Here is a 21,801-nt window from a genome sequence, read left to right on the forward strand (position 1 = left end):
TTGACTTTACAGCAAATGGCTACTGCGGAAGGACTGATAAAACGATCTAAAGGGAAGGAAAGACCCTTTGTTCTAACACGTTCTTTCTTTGCTGGATCACAAAAATACGGTAAGGAAGATCTCATATCAGACTGAAAACAACTTAGCAACCTGTCTCTTTTTTTTATTGTTTATGGTGTGTGCTTCTATTGTTTTGATGCCTTCCTTTTCTATAACCATTGGTCAGGCCTTTTTTTTTTTTTGGAGACAGAGTTTCACTTTATCCTCCTTGGTAGAGTTCCATGGCTTCATAGCTCACAGCAACCTCAGACTCCTGGGCTCAAACGATTCTCTTGCCTCAGCCTTCCAAGTAGCTGGGACTTTAGGCACCTGCCACAATGCCCAGCTATTTTTAGAGGCGTGGTCTTGCTGTAGCTCAGGCTGATCTCGAACTCATGAGCTAAAGCCATCTGCCAGCCTCAGCCTCCCAGAGTGCTGGGATTATAGGCATGAGCCACCGTGCCCAGCCTAGGTCAGGCCTTTGATTAAAGGCAGTGATGTGCCCTGAAGTATGCAATTAGTCATATAAGACCAAGCAAAGCGATTTTAATCAAGTTTGATACTTCTTTCCAACAGAAGAAATGGCCACTTAGTTGTAGGGAAGTTGAATTCAAAGTCTTCAGTTTGCTGGGGTGGTCACTTATGATCCTGTCTTTGATTTATCAAAACCAGGAAAATATACCTCTAATACATTCCCTTAACCACCTGTTGTACTTAGCAATGTGGCTTAAAATAGACCTGGCTGTTGCTTGTGGTCAGGGTCATCTATAACTGGATCAAGTTTACTAGCTAATGCAAATCTAGCTCAACTTAACCATCCTGTGGCAGGAAGGCTATTTTAAGTCTCCTGGTGTTGCATAAACAACCAAGAGCTTAGGTCCTACGTTGAAGAATCCAGCCCTTACTCTACTGTGTACGTCATTAGGCCTCCCCCACTGCCTCTGAAAACAAGCCCCTGTGGTACTCCGGAAAAGGCTAAAATATTATCATCTCAAGCAGAGATTCATGTACAGGGATGCTCATCACAGAGCTTGAAATCAAAAAATGAGGGAGAAAGAAGGAAGGAGGAAGGGAAGGAAAGAAGAGAGGGAGGGAGGGAGGGAGGAAGGAAGGAAGGAAACCTACACATGACAATAAGGGAATAGTTACAAAAGTGTGGTGTGGCCATATGATACGAAGCCATTTGAAATGGTAGCTTTAGGCAGCTTTAGGGAGGGCCCGTAGCTCAGTGGGTTGGGCGCCAGACACATACACCGAGGTTGGCAGGTTCAAACCCGGCCCGGCCCGGCCCAGCTAAAACAACAATGACACCTACAACAGCAACAACAAAAGAAATACTTGGGCGTTTTCTTTTTTATTAACTTGCCTTTTATCAATACAAATAAGAAACCTAAATATGAAACCGAATGCATGGGCTGATTTGTGATTTTTTAAAATACCTTGTTACTGGTGACCGAAGGTGCTGTATGGACAGGTGACAACGTAGCGGAGTGGAGTTACCTGAAAATTTCCATCCCAATGTTACTCACTCTCAGCATTGCCGGGATCTCTTTTTGCGGAGGTAAGATGAATCCTGTTCTGAGGCTTGAAGCGAGAGTGTTGTCGTTGATACTGGTCACAAAGCCTTTCTTATTACTGTTTTTGGGGAAGGATAAATATGGGAAAGAGAAAATACAAGAAAGTGAAGGGGAGAAGATTGGAGAGGAGAATGAATGGGATACTGCAGAGCTATTTGTGTCTTTGTCTGTACAGAGGACGTGAAATCAATTGTCGAAAAAGGAGCCAGAGTGCTTCTTGTGAGGCCCTTATCCTCTTACCGCTTCCTCCTTAGGCGCTCTTGAACACTGAGTTTCTCTTCCTGACGTATATCTTTTCTTCTTGAACGTGAGAAAAATAGAACTACAAAGAATTGAGCAAACCAGAAGTCAGCCTTACAGAAACTCTTTCTTCTCAGCAGATTTAAAATTCTATGACATATTTTAACTGTGTTTAAACAAAAATATATGCCCTTAGAAAAGCTAAACTTAGTTAAAATAAGATTTTCTGATGGACTGCCTTCCCTGCAGATAAAAGATCTCTATACGGAAGGTGCCCACCATGGCTGTATTTCCAGCTGCTCATTTTCTGTAGGCGTAGAAGCAAATTGATATCACTATATATATATATTCTTGTGGTGTTAAGTGGAGCTTGAGGGCTCAGCATGAAATTCTAGCTAAACCTCTAATTCTGACTATCTGCTTCTCTTTAGTTCTATTTTTATCTTAGTTCAGCTGTTGCTTTCAAAGGAAATCAATTGCCAGCCCCCTTCCCCGACACACACACAGAGTCTTATCTAATCAGGCATTTTGCATTTTCTCTATTATCTGGGTTCAGGAATATACAGGAATATTGATCTTGCAATAATAAAGCTTCTGACCTTTTGACAAGGAAGAATATCCAAAGAGCATATTGTCAGATCCCCACACAGGCTGAGTTATGGAGTATGTTCTCTCACATTTGAGGCCACAGTCTTCTGTCCTTTTGAGTGCATGTGCAGGTCCTTTCTCCTGTCCATCTTAAAGGCCTTATTTAACCTGTGTGCATCATTGATGCAAAACCTGGCTGCCTCACTTGGCCTTTCTCTGCCTAACCAGCGGATGTAGGTGGTTTCGTTGGGAATCCAGAGACAGAGCTGCTAGTACGTTGGTACCAAACCGGAGCCTACCAGCCCTTTTTCCGAGGTCACGCCACCATGAATACCAAGCGGCGGGAACCCTGGCTGTTTGGGAAGGAACACACCCAGCTCATCCGTGAAGCCATAAGAGAGCGCTATGCCCTCCTGCCCTATTGGTATTCTCTGTTCTACCAGGCACACGTGACTTCCCAACCTGTCATGAGGTACAAAATCTTCATCTGTTGAGGGGCCCCAGCAACCAGTCTATAACAGAAGATCTTCCCATTGATCCGAGAATGCTGTGACTACACAGGGATTCTAAAAGAAGACAGGAAGAAAAGCTATGCACTTAAGCAAGTTGTTGGCTTATTTAGCGCCAACTGTGAGCAGGGTGCTGCAGGCTGTTGTGAACACAGAAGATGAAAACTAGATGGATCCCCTGCCACTGTGTGACTAAAGCATTAATATTTAACAGGAGACAGAATAGAGATACTCCAAAGAAATAGCTCACTATTTAACCTTCCATGAAAAATAACTTACTCTGCCAGTCTTAGATGTTATCTACCGTTAAGGCTAAACCATTCCACGTTTGAAGTGAGCGTTTTTCCTAGTGTATAAATTATATGCTAATTCTATTTTGCAGCCAAAATGTGAAAAACCAACTTTCTAAGTTAGAGAACAATACACATATAATGCACCAAGACTTCCAGATCAGCAGTTCCTAAAATTGACTTGGATCAGAATCACCTGGGAAGCTTTTTAAAAATCCAGATTCCAAGGCCACACCTCCACACCTGCTAGGGATTGCCTTGAATAGGTCCCAGGGATCTGTATTTGTTAGAAGTTTCCCTGTTGATTCTAGACATCAGCCAGGGTTAGAGACCACTGCTTTGTTATCATTTAGTAGGAAAGGACTATATCATTACAAAGGCTAGTGAATAAACTAAAAATGACTATTTAAAAAATGCCTTTTCATCATGAACTTGAGAAATAATTAGAACCATTAAGTTGATATCTAAATACATATATAATGAAAATTTTGTTATTTTTAAGAGCCCACATACTTCCTAGATAGTTGTGTACAACAGTAACAATCCAAAGAAAAAGAACACATAGAAAGTTTTCAACTCTCCAAAAATATTGATGTTGTTGAAAACAAGAAAAAACAGTTCTTTTCATTTAAATCAGTAATGATTAGGTGATGTATGAAATGCAGGGTCAGAGTGAAGGACAGGCATAGGATTATAACATTATTGTAAAATGTGGTTTTACAAACTATTTTACACCAAAGGCGTTTAGGCTTTTGGACTTGCACAAAAGCTCTGATTCTTCCTATTAGAGTAGTATTTGGTACTGAATAATTAGAAGGAAAGAATCCTCACTATTTCATTAGAACATTTGAGTTAATAGATAGCTCTTTGACATAAGAAAAATGTGAAGTAATCATAGTAATTGCTCATAAAATCTTGAATCATATGAACAAGAGTCATGGCCCTTTGCCATTTTCTAATGTCCCTTGAATAGCTATAAAACTAAAATGTAAGCAGCTCAGTTCCTATAGCTCAGTGGCTAGGGTGCCAGCCACCTACACCAGAGCTGGCAGGTTCGAATCCAGCCTGTGCCTACCAAACAACAATGACAACTACAACCAAAAAAATAGCTGGGCATTGTGGCAGGTGCCTGTAGTCCCAGCTACTTGGGAGGCTGAGGCAAGAGAATCACTTAAGTCCAAGAGTTAGAGGTTGCTGTGAGCTGTGACGCCATGGTACTCTACCCAGGGTGACATAGTGAGACTCTGTCTTAAAAAAGAAATAAAAAAGCTAAAATGTAAGGGATTGGATTGCAACATCTGATGATGTTGAAATGAGAACTTTTTTCTTTCCCTAGGCCTCTGTGGATAGAGTTCCCTGATGAATTAGAAACTTTTGGTATAGAAGATGAATACATGCTGGGTGAGAATTTCTTGATTAATGATAGTTATGATACACACTGTAAGTATGTTTTTACTATGTTTTCTAGAGTAAGAGCCCTCTAAAAGTCCTTAACCCCAAGAAGGCCCAAAAAATTAAAATAAATTCTTTCACCAAGACTTCTAATGCATCGGTGGGATCATAGCTCTATTCTGTTGTGATGTAGCATTTCTCCTGGTATTGTTTCTTGCTAACCTCAAATCAATCCCTTGGATGTCATTTGGGATGCTTGTTCTGGGTCCACCTGTGGTCCACAGGATCTAAGCCTGTGAGATCACTACAAGGAAGGGAAGTAGCAAAAAAAGTTGACCAGATGGTTGTAGTAAAGAACCGGAAGAGCTTATTTCATATGTAATAAAATGGGGTTTTTCTTTGGTTCACTTCTTGTTTAATAAGGATTAACTATCAAATCCAGAATATGGAGATTTTTATCATCTTAGGAACAGGGCCCAAGAAGCCAGGTTACACATAGAGTTGCCCAAAAAGTAAATCCTATTTCTAACATTAGAAACCTCAAAATAAAGGGGAAAAAAACCCACAAAAAACCTGAGCTCCTTAAGTCTCCACTTATCATTAGGATTCAGTTGAATAATTGAATAGCTTTGGAGAAACTTCCCCGACTACTACCTATCCCCTTATACCTAATTCTACTGCCCCTAGTCAAAGCCAGGCCCTGCCGTTGTGTAATTTTCATTCCATTTTATACTGTTCCTTCTTTTGGTATTTAACTCCAGTTTGTCATTATTTTTTAATATTTATCTTCACTGACATTAAACTCCATGAGGGCAGGGATCATGCTTGTTTTATTGGCCTCTGTATCCCTAGAGCCTAACACAGTGCCCAGAATTCAGTAGGTACTCTGTAAATAAATATTTACTAATAAAAGAGCAAATTCATAAATGGTTGGAATTTACGTATGTGTGTGCCAAGGTCAAAGCAAAATTAATAATCCAGATTGCTTTTTTAAAAACCACAACATTCCAGATAATAACTTCCCAAACAAGAAGCCCTTGAAGATCCACACTGCCCACACTTGTGGATAACAGTTGTGGGCTCACCATCATCAGTGTTAGTTACTCTCAGCAAACACAGAAGCACTTGGAGAGGAACAGGGTACTTTCGGGCTACTTGCACAATAGCAGTTTAGCACAAAATGAGACTAATGGACTGTGCCAGGGTCCCTTCCTATAATCTCAGTATGCCATAAATAGTATAATGATAGATGTCCTCTTTCTAACAATGCATCTCTCTTATGAATCATTGTCCAAATTACCACAGTCTCTGCCTTTCCAAAATTCATTATCAAGTAGTCTTTAAAACCACAATAGCTAGCACTCAACTAAAGGGAAAGGTTTTCAGACCTCTTATGATGATATTCAACTTTATTTCTTCTCCATTTTGTAGGAAGTGCTTTATTGGTTCATCCGGTCACAGAACCGAAAGTCACCACAGTTGATGTATTTCTGCCAGGATCAAATGAGGTAAGAGGAATGACAACCTCGTGTCTCATGTGTCTCATGTCCCTAATCCTTAATTTCTTCCAGGAAAGAGAATTCTTCATCATGCAGTTGTGAACACAGCCCAAATGACTGGTGCTCCTGATGATTCTTGTACGTTGTGACCACTGTCCTTACAGGTAGAGAGACTTAATGGAAGAGGCAGGGAGAAAGGTGAATAGGTGATGACTCCTCGGAGGATCAGAATGATTTTTTTATCTTCCCACTGTGACCTGTATAACTCCCTACAGACACTGAGGCTTGGGTAGGAAGAAATATTTAGTCTACTATGAGATATCAGACTCTGTGGGGAAATAGAAATATAAAAAGACTTTGCTCTTTGGTTCTGGCTCTATCTGCATCCTGAGTTTTTGGTGTCAAAAGTTGGTCTCAAGACATTCACCGAAGTGGGTAAAAAGTAACAGTGACTTCCCTCTATTCCCCGCTCGGGATTCTCCTGCTATTTTATTAGTTATTTCCATTAATTACGGTCACTAGGTATCATCCTGGACCTACTGGAGCCCAGGACACTAAACCCAGCAGAGCACAGGGGAGAGGCGGGACTAACCCAGAGTCTGCAGAGCAGAGAGCCCTGGGTACTGAGAGTAACATCCCCCAGAGGCAGACCCCGGATTTATCCAAATGAGCCAGGAGAAGAGCCAGAGTGGAAACCTGGGGTACCAGCCTAGGGAAGGAGGGTATGGAATGGAGAGCAGGAAGGAGAAACACCCCAGAGAGAGTCCTTGAGCACTGGAACATCACCACAGGCTTCAGCAGGCAGGGGGAGGAGCCATGGAGGAATCTGAGCTGGTGTTGGGCCACATCAGGTAGTCCTGGCCTGGAGGGGGGGCGGGCGGAGCAGGTAGCTGAGCCAGGCCACACCCACTGCTCAGAGTACCTGTCAAGCTCTAAGATAGCAACACTGTGAAACCACGTCCAGCACCCATGGTCTCTCTCAACCTAGCTTCACATGTTTGGTTGTTCTATTAATCTCCTGAGACTGCTGTGACAGATTCCCACAAAGCTCACAGTTCCAGAGGCTTGAAGTTCAAAATCAAAATGTTGACAGGGTCAGTTTCTTCCGGAGCCTGTGAGGGAGAATCTGTGCCGTGCTCTTTCCTGGTTTCTGGTGACTGCTGGCAAGTCTTCGCATTCCTTGGTTTGAAGCCACATCACTCCAGTCTCACCTGCATCTTTATATTGCTTTCTCCTCTGTGTGTACCTGTCTCTTCTTCTGTCTCTTGTGGTGGCATTTAAGGCCCACCGGGATGATCTGGGATAATCTCTGAGGCCAGGTGCAGGCTCACACCTGTAATCCTAGCACTCTAGGAGGCCGAGGCTGATGGGTTACCTGAGCTCACAGGTATGAGACCAGCCTGAGCAAGAGTGAGACCTGGTCTCTAAAAATAGCTGGGCATTGTGGCAGGCACCTGTAGTCCCAGCTACTTGAGAGACTGAGACAAGAGAATCACTTGAGCCCAAGAGTTTGAGGTTGCTGTGAGCTCTGATGCCACAGCACGCTACTGAGGGTGACAAAGTAAGACTCTGTCTTAAAAAAAAAAAATCTGGGATAATCTCCTTATCTCAATACCCTTAACAGAATCAACTCTGTGACCATGGAAGGTACTCCTTTCAGGGATCATAAAGTGAATGTGTCTTTTTGAGGGGCCACCATTCTCTGCAACTATACTTGTCATTATTGCTAGGACAGTAACCAGGCTTTTCTCCAGAATGTTCATGAATGATGATCTTCCCTCCTGGTTTCTCCAATAATTTGGCGTTCCGAAGTTGTGGGCTCTTTACCAAGATTCCCCTACCAAATAAAAACCTGAGAAGCAGCTATATAAGTGGTCCTGTTGAGCTGTTGAGCATTTCCACGTGGGAAACGTGTGATAAGTTTCTCAAGTTGATTCCAAGAAAACTGTACACTCTGATTAAGAGGAACTGGCTCTCTTTCCAACTTAGCCATAAATTTTTACTCCTGATCTGTTGTCACTGTAAGCATATTATTGTGACTATGTATTGTATTCCTTCAACACTATTTCCCAGAGTGTTCTGTGATTGTTTCTCTTGCTACAACTTCACATACCTACTATATAAAGCGTGTGGTCATACTAGGAGGTGAACTTGCAAAACAGACTAGGTGGGTGCCAAGTGTGCTAGACTAGAGAGAAAAGGAGGTTTTTGTTTTCATGCTGCTTCTGATGATATCTTAAGTGTTTATCCCATCAAATTACTTTGTGGGATCTTTTCAGTTCTTCAACAACAAAACTTCCTTGACACAGATCCCATGTAGGACCCTTATCCTTGAATTATACTTTGTTAAAAAAAATGATGCTATAATAATAATCTGCGTTTCCATTTGTTTCCTCCCAGATTTATCTCCTTCTCTGAGGCTTTCCTTTTCTCCTGCCTCTTCTGTAATTTATTTGCCTGTGATATGCTGTTTTTCTTCGTTGTTTTTCCTCATTTCCATCATTTGTTTTACTATTAGACACATTAAATTTTTATAAGCCAAGTAGGCTGTAAGATCCATGAGGGCAGAAATTTTGTCTTTTCCATTCACTCATATATACCCAGCACCTAGCACGGTGCTGGGCACAAGGTAGGTTGTTCAGTAAATAATTTGGATGAATACATGGATAAACAAGTGGCATTTAAGTTATATTAATCAATCCTAGGCTTTTTGGATCCTTAAAAACATGTGTTCTTGCTAACTTCTACCCACTATTTTTTTAAGTTATGTTTATTTTAGCTTTCTGGTTGTTGGAAATTCAAGTGAGGGGACATTTTACTAAATAATGAAACTAAACGGAACTGTTCATAAATAACCTTTTGATTGGGGTCTGTTACTTTTTAGGTCTGGTATGACTTGAAGACATTTGCTCATTGGGAAGGAGGATGTACTGTGAAGATCCCAGTAGCCTTGGACACTGTAAGTTATTTTTAGGTTATTATTCTTCCTGGTTGTACTATATTAGTCTACTCTAATATGGCACAATAGGCTGCCATAACAAAGTACCACAGACTAGGTGGCTTAAACAACAGAAATTTATTTTCTCACAGTCTGGAGGCTAGAAGTCCCAGACCAAAGTGTCAGCTGATTCAGTTCTTGGTGAGGGACCTCTTCCTGGGTTATCTACTGCCACCTTCTTGCTGTGCCCTCACATGGGGGGGAGAGAGAGAGAGCTGTCTCATGTCTCTTCATATAAGGTCCTGCCCTTATGACCTTATTTTTAACCTTAACTACCTCTATAAAGTCCTTACCTCCAAATATAGTCACATCAAGATTGGGGATTCAATCTCCAATTAAATTAGGGGGGTCACAAGCATTCAGCTCATAGTAAGTTCCTATGTAGAAAGAATCAAGGCCAGGCACAGTGGCTCGCACCTGTATTCCCAGTTACTCAGGAGGCTAAAGCGAGAGGATCACTTGAGGTCAGGAGTTCAAGACCAGTCTGGGTAATGTAGTGAGACCCCCATCTCTAAAAAAATTTTCAAAAGAAAAGAAAGAACCAAGGATTTTAGTGTTATGCATGATGACACATAAGTATAGAGACAGAAAGTCCATTAGTGGTTGGCTACAGCTGGGGCCTGGAGAGAGTTTGGGGAATATGGGAGTGATTATTTACAGGTATAGGGTTTCTTTGAGGGGTGATAGAAATGTTTAAAATTAATTGTGGCAATGGTTGTATGACTCTGAACATACTGAAAACTATTTAATTATATTTTTTAAATTGGTGAATTGTATAGCATGTGAATTATCAATAAAACTATTGAAAAAAGCTAAAAGTAACATATATGTGTGTGTGTATATATATACTACATATATATATATATACTCTGATTTCATTGTATGAAGCCTGAGGGACAAACACAACTCTTCCCTGTAGTTTATATTTGTGTGTCTTAGAAGAACACTGAAAACAGAGAAAACATATTGGTCATCACATGCGTCATATAAAATGTCCTTCTACAGGACCAAGTTAAGAAACAAGAGTTTTCAGTTGTAACCTGAGCCTCTAGATCTAAGGGAATGCATCAGTTATGATATTAGAGTCAACATAGCCCATCTAGACTGTCTTGAGTTTCTTTCTTTCTTTTTTTTTCTATTTATTTATTTATTTTGAGACAGGGTCTCATTTTGCCACCCTCAATTGAGTGCCCTGGTGGCATAACTCACAGCAACCTCAAAAAACTCAGTGATCCTCTTGCCTTGGCCTCTGGGGTAGGTGGGATTACAGGTGCCCACCAGGATGCCCAGCTAGTTTTTCTATTTTTAGCAGAGACAGGGTTTCATTCTTGTTTAGGCTGGTCTCAGAGCAGACCATCCACCTCAGCCTCCCAGAGTACTAGGATTACAGGCATGAGCCGCCATGCCTGGCCTATCTTGAGTTCCTAAAGGGAAGTTTCTTCCTGAAGCTTCCTGAATCACAACCTCTACCAGACTCTTGCTAGTGTGAAGGCTAATAAACAGATACCAGTGTTATTTTTTTAAATCATCAGCAGAAATATGAACCCCATTATAGGAAATTATTTCAGATATCAACTTTCAGATCTAGAAAAGGCATTAACAATGATCTACTCTAAACCCTCACACAGGTGAAAAAAGTGAGGTTCAGAGAAGTTAAATTACGTATCCAGGGTCACACCTAGATTGTGGGAGAACTGAGGCAAGCCACCAGGTGCATTCCCTTGGGCTAGGCTCCTATTCTGGTGCCCACTGCACTCTAACTTTCAACCTTGGCTAGAATGCAGTGACCTGCTCATAGCTCCCAGCAGCCTTGAACTTCAGGTCTCAAGTGATCCTCCCACTTCAGCTCCTCAGTAGAGAAGGCTACAGGCATATACCACCATCCCTTACCAATTTTTTAAAAAATTTTTTAGAGATGGGGTCTCATTATGTTGCTAGTCTCAAACTCCTAGCCTCAAGCAATCCACCTTGTTCTTTGAGAGAAAAGAGAAAGAAGAGAGAAATTGGCCAAGGAGGGAGAGGGGATGTGGTGAGGAGATGGGTATGCTTTACTTTTTTGCTGCCAACTGCAAGTTAAGCAGAGGGAGCGTCTTTTTGTTGTTGTTGTTGTTTTCATATTTACCTGGAAGGATTTGGATAGACAGAGCATCTCAACTGCTTCACCGTTACTCTCAACTTCATGCATGTCTGTGTACTCTTCTCCTTGCTAGTGTTTGACTCAGAACAAAGTACAAGCTGTCATGTGACCCAGGCAGCTTCTTTACAGGAGGTAGGAAACCTAGTGGCTTTGCCTGCCCAGAGTACCATTCAAGAAGACCCATTGGAATGCGATGTGCCTACAGCTCTGTTGTGAGGGTCACTTAAAGTACCCTTGATGGTTTCTATAATAGAAACAGTTTCACAGATTGACCCTCAGTCATTCTAGTGGGCCAGAGAAGCAGAGAGCAAGGGGAGAGGCCACAATGAGTAAGTTTAAATGTCAACTCCCCAAATCAAGAAACCACCACCTGTTATATACATACACATGTACACACACATACATCCGATCCTCTTACACAGAGACATTTACTCTTTAGCAAGCCTCTGGAAATAAATATGTTTATTATATTGATAGGAAAATTAAAATACAAAATAGGAAGGGCCACTTATAGGATGGGCAGAATAGAATTGATCACTTAAAGAAAAAGCAGGCTCGCCACCTGTGGCTCAAGCAGCTAAGGTGCCAGCCACATACACCTGAGCTGGCAGGTTTGAATCCAGCCCAGGCCTGCCAAGCAACAATGTCAGCTGCAACCAAAAAATAGCCAGGTGTTATGGCAGGTGTCTGTAGTCCCAGCTACTTAGGAGGCGGAGACAGGAGAATCACTTGAGCCCAGGAGTTGGAGGTTGCTGTGAGCTGTGATGCCATGACACTCTACCCAGGGTGACAGCTTGAGGCTCTGTCTCGAAAAGAAAAAGCAGCAAAGAGAGATACAGATAATAACACAATGAAGGGTGAGATTTTTCCCTAATAATTAAAAAATGGACCTTTTTTAGTGTTTGAGCTCTTTTCTTTTCATGCTAGGGCCCCCACATTTGCCATCTCTGTGCCCACAATTTATTTCATTCTTTTTTTTTTTCTTTTTTGAGACAGAATCTCACATGATCAACCTAGGTGACCGTGGCATGGCATCATCATAGCTCACTGAGATCTCAAACTCTTCTTTTTTGGCTAGGACTGGGTTTGAACCTGCCACCTCTGGCATATGGGGCCAGCGTTCTACTCCTTTGAGCCACAGGCACTGCCCAGAAGTCTCAAACTCTTGAGCTCAAGCAGTCTTTTTTACTCAGTTTTTCTATTCTTAGTAGAGATGGAGTCTCACTCTTGCTCAGGCTGATCTCAAACTCCTGAGCTCAAGCAATCTAACCGCCTCGGACTCCTATAGTGCTAGGATTACAGGTAAAGCCACTGCACCTGGTCTGTTTTACTCTTGAGTCTGTGCTTGTAAAGTGTGTGAATTGTAAACAGTGAAATATTGTAAAATTCTACCTTGACATTTTTGTATGTGAATACTCCTTCCCTGAGCGTCCTGCTCTCTTACAGATACCAGTGTTTCAGCGAGGTGGAACTATAGTGCCAGTGAAGACAACTGTAGGAAAATCCACAGGCTGGATGGCTGATTCCCCTTATGGACTCCGGGTTGCTCTATGCACTAAGGTATTTAGAAAATCCATTACCCTTTTTGTTTCTGCTTTGTGTCTCTTTTTAGTGTAGGCAGCCTTCCAAATGAGTGATACCGTGTAAAGTGGCAAGCCCCATCTATGAGATAGATGCTTCTGATGCTACTTAGAAATCAAGGTTTTTCTTTTTTTTAATTCAGTCTCCATAGAGACTGTCAAAAATTGCCAGAGCCAACTATATTGCAAGTTGTCATGGTGGGGCATTGTGAAAAGTTTTTAATTAGCAGTAATCATGCCTCAGATACACCTCATTGGCTACGATACTGCCTGTGCACAAAGCTAGACATCAAGCTTTTGAATTATTTCTGAATCATTGTCCAGCTTTTCCCATCTTCTTAAAATTGTTATTCAGGGATCTCTGAGATCTGGGGATGATAGAAATGTCCTTCTTGAGCACTGTGACTGTTGGTGCTCTTGAGCTTGATGTTGATGACTACTGGAATGAAAGCTCTTTGGGCCATAGACAGCCTGCCTGTGTGGATTAGCCCTGAAACCCGGTCTGCTGTAAAAGGGTACCCGTGTCTATATGCCATTTCAGGGACCCCAACCCAACCCAAGAACTTTTCTCAGCAGGTGGCTCAAACAACTAAAATCTTAGGTAAAGCCTGGGAAGATCCAGAACCAATTTGTCTTTTTGAAAAGATTCTTTTTTTTTTTGCATTTTTTGGCCAGGGCTGGGTTTGAACCTGCCACCTCCGGCATATGGGACCGGTGCCCTACTCTCTTGAGCCACAGGCACCGCCCTGAAAAGATCTTTTGAGTCTGATGGAGCCTGTAGCAGATCCTCTCCTTTCTATTTGCCCAAATATAATAAATGGCCAAACAAACACAAATGCTTCCTCTTATAATATGAATACTCTTCTCTATATTGATATTATAAGATAAGCAAATGACAGCTTTGTTTTCCATCTGTTCCACTTAGGCAACTCTTCTTGGGCCAAATTATGAGCCAAGGCCATCAAGGACTCAGAGTAGATAATGCAAGAGACTAGAGATCAATCGCTTAAGCATTACCAGTAACAGTAAGCTGCCATGTGGAGTGCCCTGACATTGTTTGACCTGGAACGGGGGCCCCTCCTACCAAAAGATAAATAGGACTCAGATACCATTCTCTCAATGGAGGGTCTTATAAAGATACTTGATCTCACCCACTATATATTGATTTTTTTTTTTTTTTTTGAGATAGAGCCTCAAGCTGTCCCCCTGGGTAGAGTGTCGTGGCATCACAGCTCACAGCAACCTCCAACTCCTGGGCTCAAGCGAGTCTCCTGCCTCAGCCTCCCAAGTAGTTGGGACCACAAGCATCCACCACAATGCCTGGCTATTTTTTGGTTGCAGCCGTCATTGTTTGGCGGGCCCAAGCTGGATTCGAACCCACCACCTTAGTTGTATGTGGCTGGCGCCTTAGACACTTGAGCCAGAGGCACCGAGCCTGTATACTGATTTTTGTTTTAATTTCATTTTCATTCTGTGAAATTTCTTGGCCTTGTCACATTCTGGTATAATGTTTTTAGGGAAGCCACTTACACCACTGACCATCATTTAAATTTCTTTCAACAAAGCCTACCTCTTTGTGGCCCTCTTATGTGACTTGCCTATTCATATTGTTTCACTATCTATTCAGGAGCGATTGGTATTTGTAGGATTAGGTATTTGTATGACTACTTTGTGCAGCTTGAATATTAAGCATTTGTTAATTAATAATTTTTCACAAACTTTTTATTCTGTTGTTACACTTTATGAAATGATATTCTTTTCCTATAAAACTGTCATATACGCCCATGCTGTATCTGTGGTTTACTCTCCAGGCTTCTGCAATGGGTGAGTTATATCTTGATGATGGTCACTCATTTCAGTATCTCCACCAGAAGCAATTCTTACACAGGAAGTTTTCATTCTGTTCCAGTGTTTTGATCAACAGGTAATGGCAGCAAAAGAGGTTGTGTGGTCTCTTAAATAAATCATGCTATCCTTTTGATACCTTCAGATGTACACGTCATAGTTTAGAGTACTATTTAAAGGAATGAATGTGAAGATAATTTGTGGAGTATTTTCAGTCTGTCTACCATGAACGTCCCTCCCTTATTGTCTCTGCTTTCTTCCTCCCCCCCGAAAAAGTTAAAAAAAAATAAAAGGATTCAACTTAAGCGCCCATTAATTCCCTTCATTCATTCTTCCTCCAATTCATTAATTATCTGATTTCTTACAATTTGATTTCGGTATCCAAGTCACACCTGTGACTTTTGTGTCCATTAGTGATTTCTCTCCAATGGCTTGTTAAAGGGAGAGCGGTTTGGCTGCTGGTTAGCTATTCCTTGGCATAGAGTCATCTTTTATTATCTCTTCATTGTAGTAAATATGATCATACCTCCAGAGGGAAAGGTGAGAGAGGAACTCACAGGCTGAAGGCATTGACATGGTGACCAGTTCAAACACCCATCCCTCTCCTTTTCCTAATACCATTTGTGTCTCTTCCAGTTCTGCTAACCAGAGGGGTCATTACCCCAGCAGGTGTGTGGTGGACAAGATCTTGGTCTTAGGCCTCAGGAAGGAGCCATCTTCTGTGACCACCCACTTATCTGGTGAAGAAACAGTCCATTCTTACCTCACCATTTGTTTTTGTAGACATAGAAGTATCTGCAGTGATGAGATGATTAGTCCCAAAACTGACATTTAGCCTGAGTAAACTCTGTGCTTTCTGTAGAGGTCAAATAACCTCGTGTCTGGAGTAAGTGACGACATCCTGCTTCTCATCACAAATTGGTCTTTCTGTTCACTATTAATATTTTTATAAGGGAAATTGTTTGGGACGTGAAATAGTATCTGGCTTCTCTGAATTTTTTTCTAAACTATAGCTATCTCAAGTCCTGGAGAATCCTACCCATGTGACCACCATTAGGAAAGGGCATAGGATGGGATGTATAGCCTTCCTTGACTACTAAAGTTCTTGGACAAATCACTTTGTTCCTTACAATTTCTTTTCAACCAATCTTGCACTCAAAACAATAAAATGTGGGGTGGCGCCTGTGGGTCAAAGGAGTAGGGTGCTGGCCCCATATGCCGGAGGTGTCGGGTTCAAATCCAGCCCTGGCCAAAAACTGCAAAAAAAAAAAGAAAGAAAAAGAAAAAAATTTGAAAAATAAAACAATAAAATGTGTCGTGTTTTAAAAAATTCGTGGACATGGCTCAGTGCCTGTGGCTCACGTGGCTAAGGTGCCAGCCACATACACTCAAGGTGGTGGGTTTGAATCCAGCCCAAGCCTGCCAAACAACAATGATGGCTGCAACCAAAAAATAGCCAGGCATTGTGGTGGGTGCCTGTGGTCCCAGCTATTTGGGAGGCGGAGGCAGGAGACTCACTTGAGCCCAGGAGTTGGAGGTTGCTGTGAGCTGTGATGCCACAGCACTCTACCCAGGGGGACAGCTTGAGGCTCCTGTCTCAAAAAAAAAAAAAATTCTGTGGACATTCATAGTTAAAAGTGCTATTAATTTGGATTCTCCTAAGAGGGATAAGGTTTTATGATACAGTCAAAAAACATTTCAGATTTAAAGAAAAGATTTTTCCCTCCTAGATACTAATCTAACTCTTTCTCTTCTCTCTTTTCCTCTCTTTTTCTCTTTTATTGTCTTGCTGTTTAGATGGTAAAGATCAGCCTGTGGCTTTTACATATTGTACCAGAACCTCCACCCTGCACCTGGACAAGCTCTCACTGCACATTGGCACCGACTGGGAGGTCCATTTCAAGTAACCAAGAAGCGCCCCTGGTCTTCTGAGCTGAGAGCTGCCTGCACCTTTCTAGTCTTCCCTTAGGCTTTTCTGAGATTTGTACTGCAATATAATTGACTTCCTGAGCTCAAAATCTTTCACTGGTTACCTGTGTGCTGCTAATGAAAAATAGAGTTCATATTTTAAGATTTTATGTTTTGTGGTATTTTAAGATTTACTAGTGATACTCTTTACGTCAAACGCCACTTCATCTCCCAGACCCACATGGCTCTGAGACATTTCTAGGGTTCATGAATCTTCCATTACCTCTTGGACCATTGGACCATGACCCTGTGGCAAGCAGTGTGTCCCAGGGAGCAGTCTCTCCTTGAGCAGGGCTGCGTGGGTTTGCTTGGAGATAGACTAAGCCCACTTGAGTGACCCATTTGGGGGGGTTGCAGGGATTTGCCTCAGGCCATGAGGTAGAGTTCCTCTGGCTGCTGCAGTAGCTGAGTTGCTCAAGGCTAATCTCCAAGTGGACAGTAGCTTCAGGAACCCCCCCAGAGTTATCTTTATCCACGGGGACTGTGAACACAGCCCTCTTCTGGGTGCACCATGGCAACACAGAGCTACTCTTTCTAAGGATTGACTTAGGAACACAGAGAATTCTTTTTTCTCTCATGCTTCTCAGGCTCAAAAGTTTCAAATTAATCTTCTTAAAATTCAAATGCCTTTGTTTAATTGTTTTTTACTAAATATTATCTACTAACCAAAGATTATCATAATATGAGTAGGTTACTATGTATAGTTAATGAAATAAGGCTGGGCGCAGTGGCTCACACTTGTAATCCCAGCACTTTGAGAGGTCGAGTTAGGAGTCTTGCTTGAAGCCAGGAGTTAGAGAAAAATAGGAAATGAGCCAGGCATGGTGGTGCATGCCTGTAGTTGTAGCAACTCAGGAAGCTGAGGCAGGAGGATCACTTGAACCCAAGAGTTTGAGGTTTGCTGTGAGCTATGATGACATCACTGCACTATAGCCCAGGAGACACAGGGAAACCCTATCTAGAAAGACAGAAAGGAAGGAAGGGAGGGAGAGAGAGAGGGAGAAAGGAAGGAAGGAAGGCCCACGTCCCCCACAACCGAACTTCAGAAGTAGGCTGGGATTAGAATTAGGTACTTGCCTCAGCCACAGAATTTAAGGAGGTACCAAAAATGCAGTAATCAAAATAAATATTTTAATGTACTGTTTTTAAAAATCAAAATTAATGCAAAAACCCTATGATGAATAAAATATGAACATTTTAAATGAAGCCAGGATCAGAATTCCTGAGTTTTCCTTTCCTCAGGTTATAGTGTGGCTTGGCATGGGACAGACAGAACACCAGTTGTACCATGACGCTCCCTGGTCTGGAGACCCCAGTGACACCCTGCTGCCTACCACAGCATCTGTTGGGTAGCTTAGCATTACCATGGACAAACCTGACAGATACCACCTTGACTAGGGCCGCATCCATAGCTCAGTGGATAGGGTACTGGACACATACACCCAGGCTGGTGGCTTCTAAGCCAACCCTGGCCAGCCAAATAACAGTGACAACAGCAACAAAAAAATAGCCAGGCATCGTGGTGGACACCTGTAGTCCCAGTTCCTCTGGAGGCTGAGGCAAAAGAACTGCTTAAGCCCAAGAGTTTAACGTTGCTTGTGAGCTGGGATGCCAGGGCACTCTACTGAGGGCAGGATAGTGAGACTTTGTCTCAAAAAAAAAAAAAGATATCACCTTGGCTAAGTGATCAAAATTGGCATCACCTGTAATAAAACATATCATGTACCCCCAAATATTATTGGGGAAGGACATGTCACATCTGTTATATCTTACCCCCAATCCATAACTCTGGTCTAATCCTCTGAAAAACATCAGACAAACCCAATGTGAAGGACATTCTACAAAATACCTATTCAGTGTCAAGGTCATGAGAGACAAAGACTAGAATTGTCAGAGCTTAGAGGACACTAGGAGTCCCGTTTTGCAATTTGTTTGTAAGTCTAAAATTATTTTGAAAGCACACTATGTGAAGTGGCTAGCTCATAGTAGGCACTTGATGAAATGGTAGGTGCTATAATTATAAGCGACTACGCTATTCTTCCAATAGTGTTAAAGAAATTTTTTTTTATTAAATCGTAGCTGTGTACATTAATGCAATCATGGGGTACAATGTGCTGGTTTTATATACAATTTGAAATATTTTCATCAAACTGGTTAACATAGCCTTCACGGCATTTTCTTAGTTATTGTGTTAAGACATTTATATTCTACATTTAGTAAATTTCACATGTACCCTTGTAAGATGCACGGCAGGTATGGTCCCACAGATTACCCTCCCTCCACCCATCCGGCCCCCTCCCCTCCCCTCCCTCTCCCTTTTCCCCATATTCTTTCATATGAAAGCTATAAATTGGTTTCATAGTAGGGCTGAATACACTGGGTACTTTTTCTTCCATTCTTGAGATACTTTGCTAAGAAGAATATGTTCCAGCTCCATCCATGTAAACATGAAAGAGGTAAAGTCTCCATCTTTCTTTAAGGCTGCATAATATTCCATGGTGTACATATACCACAATTTAAAGAAAGATTTTTTGTTAGAAAAGACAGTGTTGGGGCTTGGCCCCTGTAGTTCAGCAGCTAGGGCATTGGCCATATACACCGGTGCTGGCGGGTTCGAACCTAGCCGGGGCCTGCCAAACAATGACGACGACAACAAAAAAAATAGCCAGGCACTGTGGCAGGTGCCTGCAGTCCCAGCTACTTGGGAGACTAAGGCAAGAGAATCACTTAAGCCCAAGAGTTTGAGGTTGCTGTGAGTTGTGATGCCACAGCACTCTACCGAGGGTGACATAGTGAGACTCTGTCTCAAAAAAGAAGAAAAGACAGTGTTGGCATTGTCATGCAACAAAAACCATTCCAGCCACAGATATTGCAGGACCTTGGCTGAAACATGTTACAGGAACAAGTTCTTTATCCTTGAAGAGGTTTCTGGGAATTGAAAGTGTAGCTTTTTACATGCTCGTTTCCTGTCCTTGGTTCATGAGCTCAGATTGGATGTCTCCTGATAGCTTTGGTTGCCACAGCTGCGGTATTAAATAAATCTGAATTTGGACCTACAAATCTGAGAGGATGTTTTATCCCCAACAAATGATGGAGCAAAGGAACAGCACCCTGCCCTATGTGTTTTCCATTCCCACCCTGCTCTGTTCTTGGTTACTGACAGATGGTGCTGGCTTAGACAGCTGAGGGAAGACAGCTCAGCAGGTGTGTGGCCCAGAGACAGCTCCTCCCCCAGCAGCGAACCAGCCAAGAAACATTGATTGAATTGGCAAAGCCCTAAGCGTGAGGAATTTCTCTTCGCATAGGAAAATTCCATTCAATGGATATATAACACATGTTTATTAAGGCCTTTCTATATGCTTAACCCTGAGGGTAGAATGGGAACCCAGTCCCACCTTCACCATCTTCTGGGCAAATTAAATACATAGAAACAAAATGTGAGTCAGTGCCATCGATTTCAAGGTGGTATAGAGGCTGGGCTAGGACTCAAACTTTGCTATCTGTGCCATGGGTGAGTTTGAGGATGGAATTCAATCTTTTTAGTCTCTTTGAGTGCAGGCAGATAGGCAGGCTTCTGACTGGAAGCCACATGAGCCTGGGCAGGTTACACCGATCCCTGTGCTCATGGAAGATATTCAGTAAGTGCTCATAGAGTGAATGGTTATTCACATCAGTGAGTGAATGTATCATTCAGCCTCTTCTATAAATTAATTTAATCCTTAACAACAACTCAATAACAGAATGACTGTTATTGTACCCATTTTATAGGTGAGAAAACTGAGACAGAAAGAAAGGAAATTTCTAAACTAATGTTACACAAGCACAGCCAGGAAATGGCCAACCTAGACTTCGAACTGAGGTGGTCAGCCTCCAGAGACTGCTCTCCTCTATCCTGCCACTCCAAGACTAGTAAAAGGCCCTGGGCATTTTCTTGGAGGGACAGAAGTCCAAGATGTGGTCCCTGCAAGCCCAGACATAGGGTTCCTCAAAGCGGCAACCCCAGTAATTGTGAGCCTCATAGTGTTCCCTGGGTCACTGTTACTGCCCACCTTCTCCCATAGCCTCTAATCTTAGATTGTTGAGAACAGGCACAGCTGCAGTCTGAGACGCGCTGCTGCTTGGCCACACTTGAGATGTAAGATCTTCTTACAGCCCAGGGAGCAGATACCACAAAGGAGATAAGGTGGGGGCCAGGCTGGCAGTTCCCTTCCTCAGAGCCACTGATGCTCTCATCTGAGAGCCTGAAATCAACTTCTTAAGTAAGACATCCCAGAAGTTGACAGCCAACCCGCTTCGGTATCCAATTCCAACCTCTGTCTCAGATGCCTAATACGGCATTGACTGTGTGACAGTCAACATGTAACCTGGATGGTGAGTCCTCACTTAACATCATCAATATGTCCTGGGAAACTGTAACTTGAAGCAAAATGACCTACTGGATGCTGTAGGGACTTAACTCTTGTTTATGTAAATTAACCAGCGGTAAAATTGGTTTCATTCTACTGTGTGTCATGTTGTTTAAAGTAGCGGTTTCCAAGAGCCTATCTACCAAGGTTGTTAGTGAAGACTTCATGTCGTCAGGCACACTTTGTGTAGCAGATTTGAGGTTGCAGTGTTTATTCTGGGGGTGGGGGGACTCAAGAGGAGGCTAGGTCAGTGGTCAAGAAGAGACGGGGATTCTCTCAGCTGAGGATTCTGCTGAGTGCCATTTTCCACTGACTGCTGCTGACACCAGAACATCTAGAAAAGATGCTAAGTCCATTACTGAATGATGCTCTGATATCCTACAGTTTTAGAAGGTAAACATGTTCTCTAAAAGGCACAGAATATTCCCCTAGAATTGAGTATCTCACATTCACCCTAGCTAGCTTTTTTCGATATTGTTTTCCATTAATTTTGTGGCTAACAGTTTGATAGTCTATGTAAGTGTTTATTCAGGAGTTCCTCAGCAGTTCATGGCTAATTTTTGGCGTGCACCTTACTCAGATACTCCCCTTGCTTTTCCTGACGACACCAGCACTTTGTAGCAACCCAGAAATGTCCCTGGCCACATCCTCCTCCCTCTGCCATGCAGTCTCTCTTGCTGTCATACTCATGATCTTTCTTCACATCTATTTTTAGTTTTCCTGGCTCAAGCTT

General features: G+C 42.3%; 1 protein-coding gene and 1 non-coding gene across 3 annotated transcripts in view; one reads left to right on the top strand and one right to left on the bottom strand.

Annotated features, from left to right (window-relative positions):
• The window catches only part of GANC (glucosidase alpha, neutral C), a 60,657-nt gene extending 43,929 nt beyond the window's left edge, over positions 1-16,728 (top strand). For both annotated transcript variants that reach the window (XM_003791756.3, XM_023514292.1), the window contains 10 exons: positions 13-109; positions 1,499-1,600; positions 2,673-2,916; positions 4,580-4,644; positions 6,067-6,143; positions 9,019-9,093; positions 12,716-12,829; positions 14,661-14,773; positions 15,331-15,434; positions 16,492-16,728. In XM_003791756.3, coding sequence (XP_003791804.1) covers positions 13-109; positions 1,499-1,600; positions 2,673-2,916; positions 4,580-4,644; positions 6,067-6,143; positions 9,019-9,093; positions 12,716-12,829; positions 14,661-14,773; positions 15,331-15,434; positions 16,492-16,601 — 1,101 coding nt within the window. In that variant the 3' untranslated portion in view covers positions 16,602-16,728. The remainder of the gene's footprint in view (positions 1-12; positions 110-1,498; positions 1,601-2,672; positions 2,917-4,579; positions 4,645-6,066; positions 6,144-9,018; positions 9,094-12,715; positions 12,830-14,660; positions 14,774-15,330; positions 15,435-16,491) is intronic.
• Positions 12,993-13,133, bottom strand: LOC111725976. Its single transcript, XR_002773900.1, has one exon. It is a non-coding gene; the product is annotated as a U4 spliceosomal RNA (small nuclear RNA).
• Positions 16,729-21,801: the final 5,073 nt, after the last annotated feature.

This window comes from Otolemur garnettii, unplaced genomic scaffold (assembly GCF_000181295.1).
Source record: "Otolemur garnettii isolate 467f Iridium unplaced genomic scaffold, OtoGar3 scaffold00050, whole genome shotgun sequence".
NCBI lineage: Eukaryota > Metazoa > Chordata > Mammalia > Primates > Galagidae > Otolemur > Otolemur garnettii.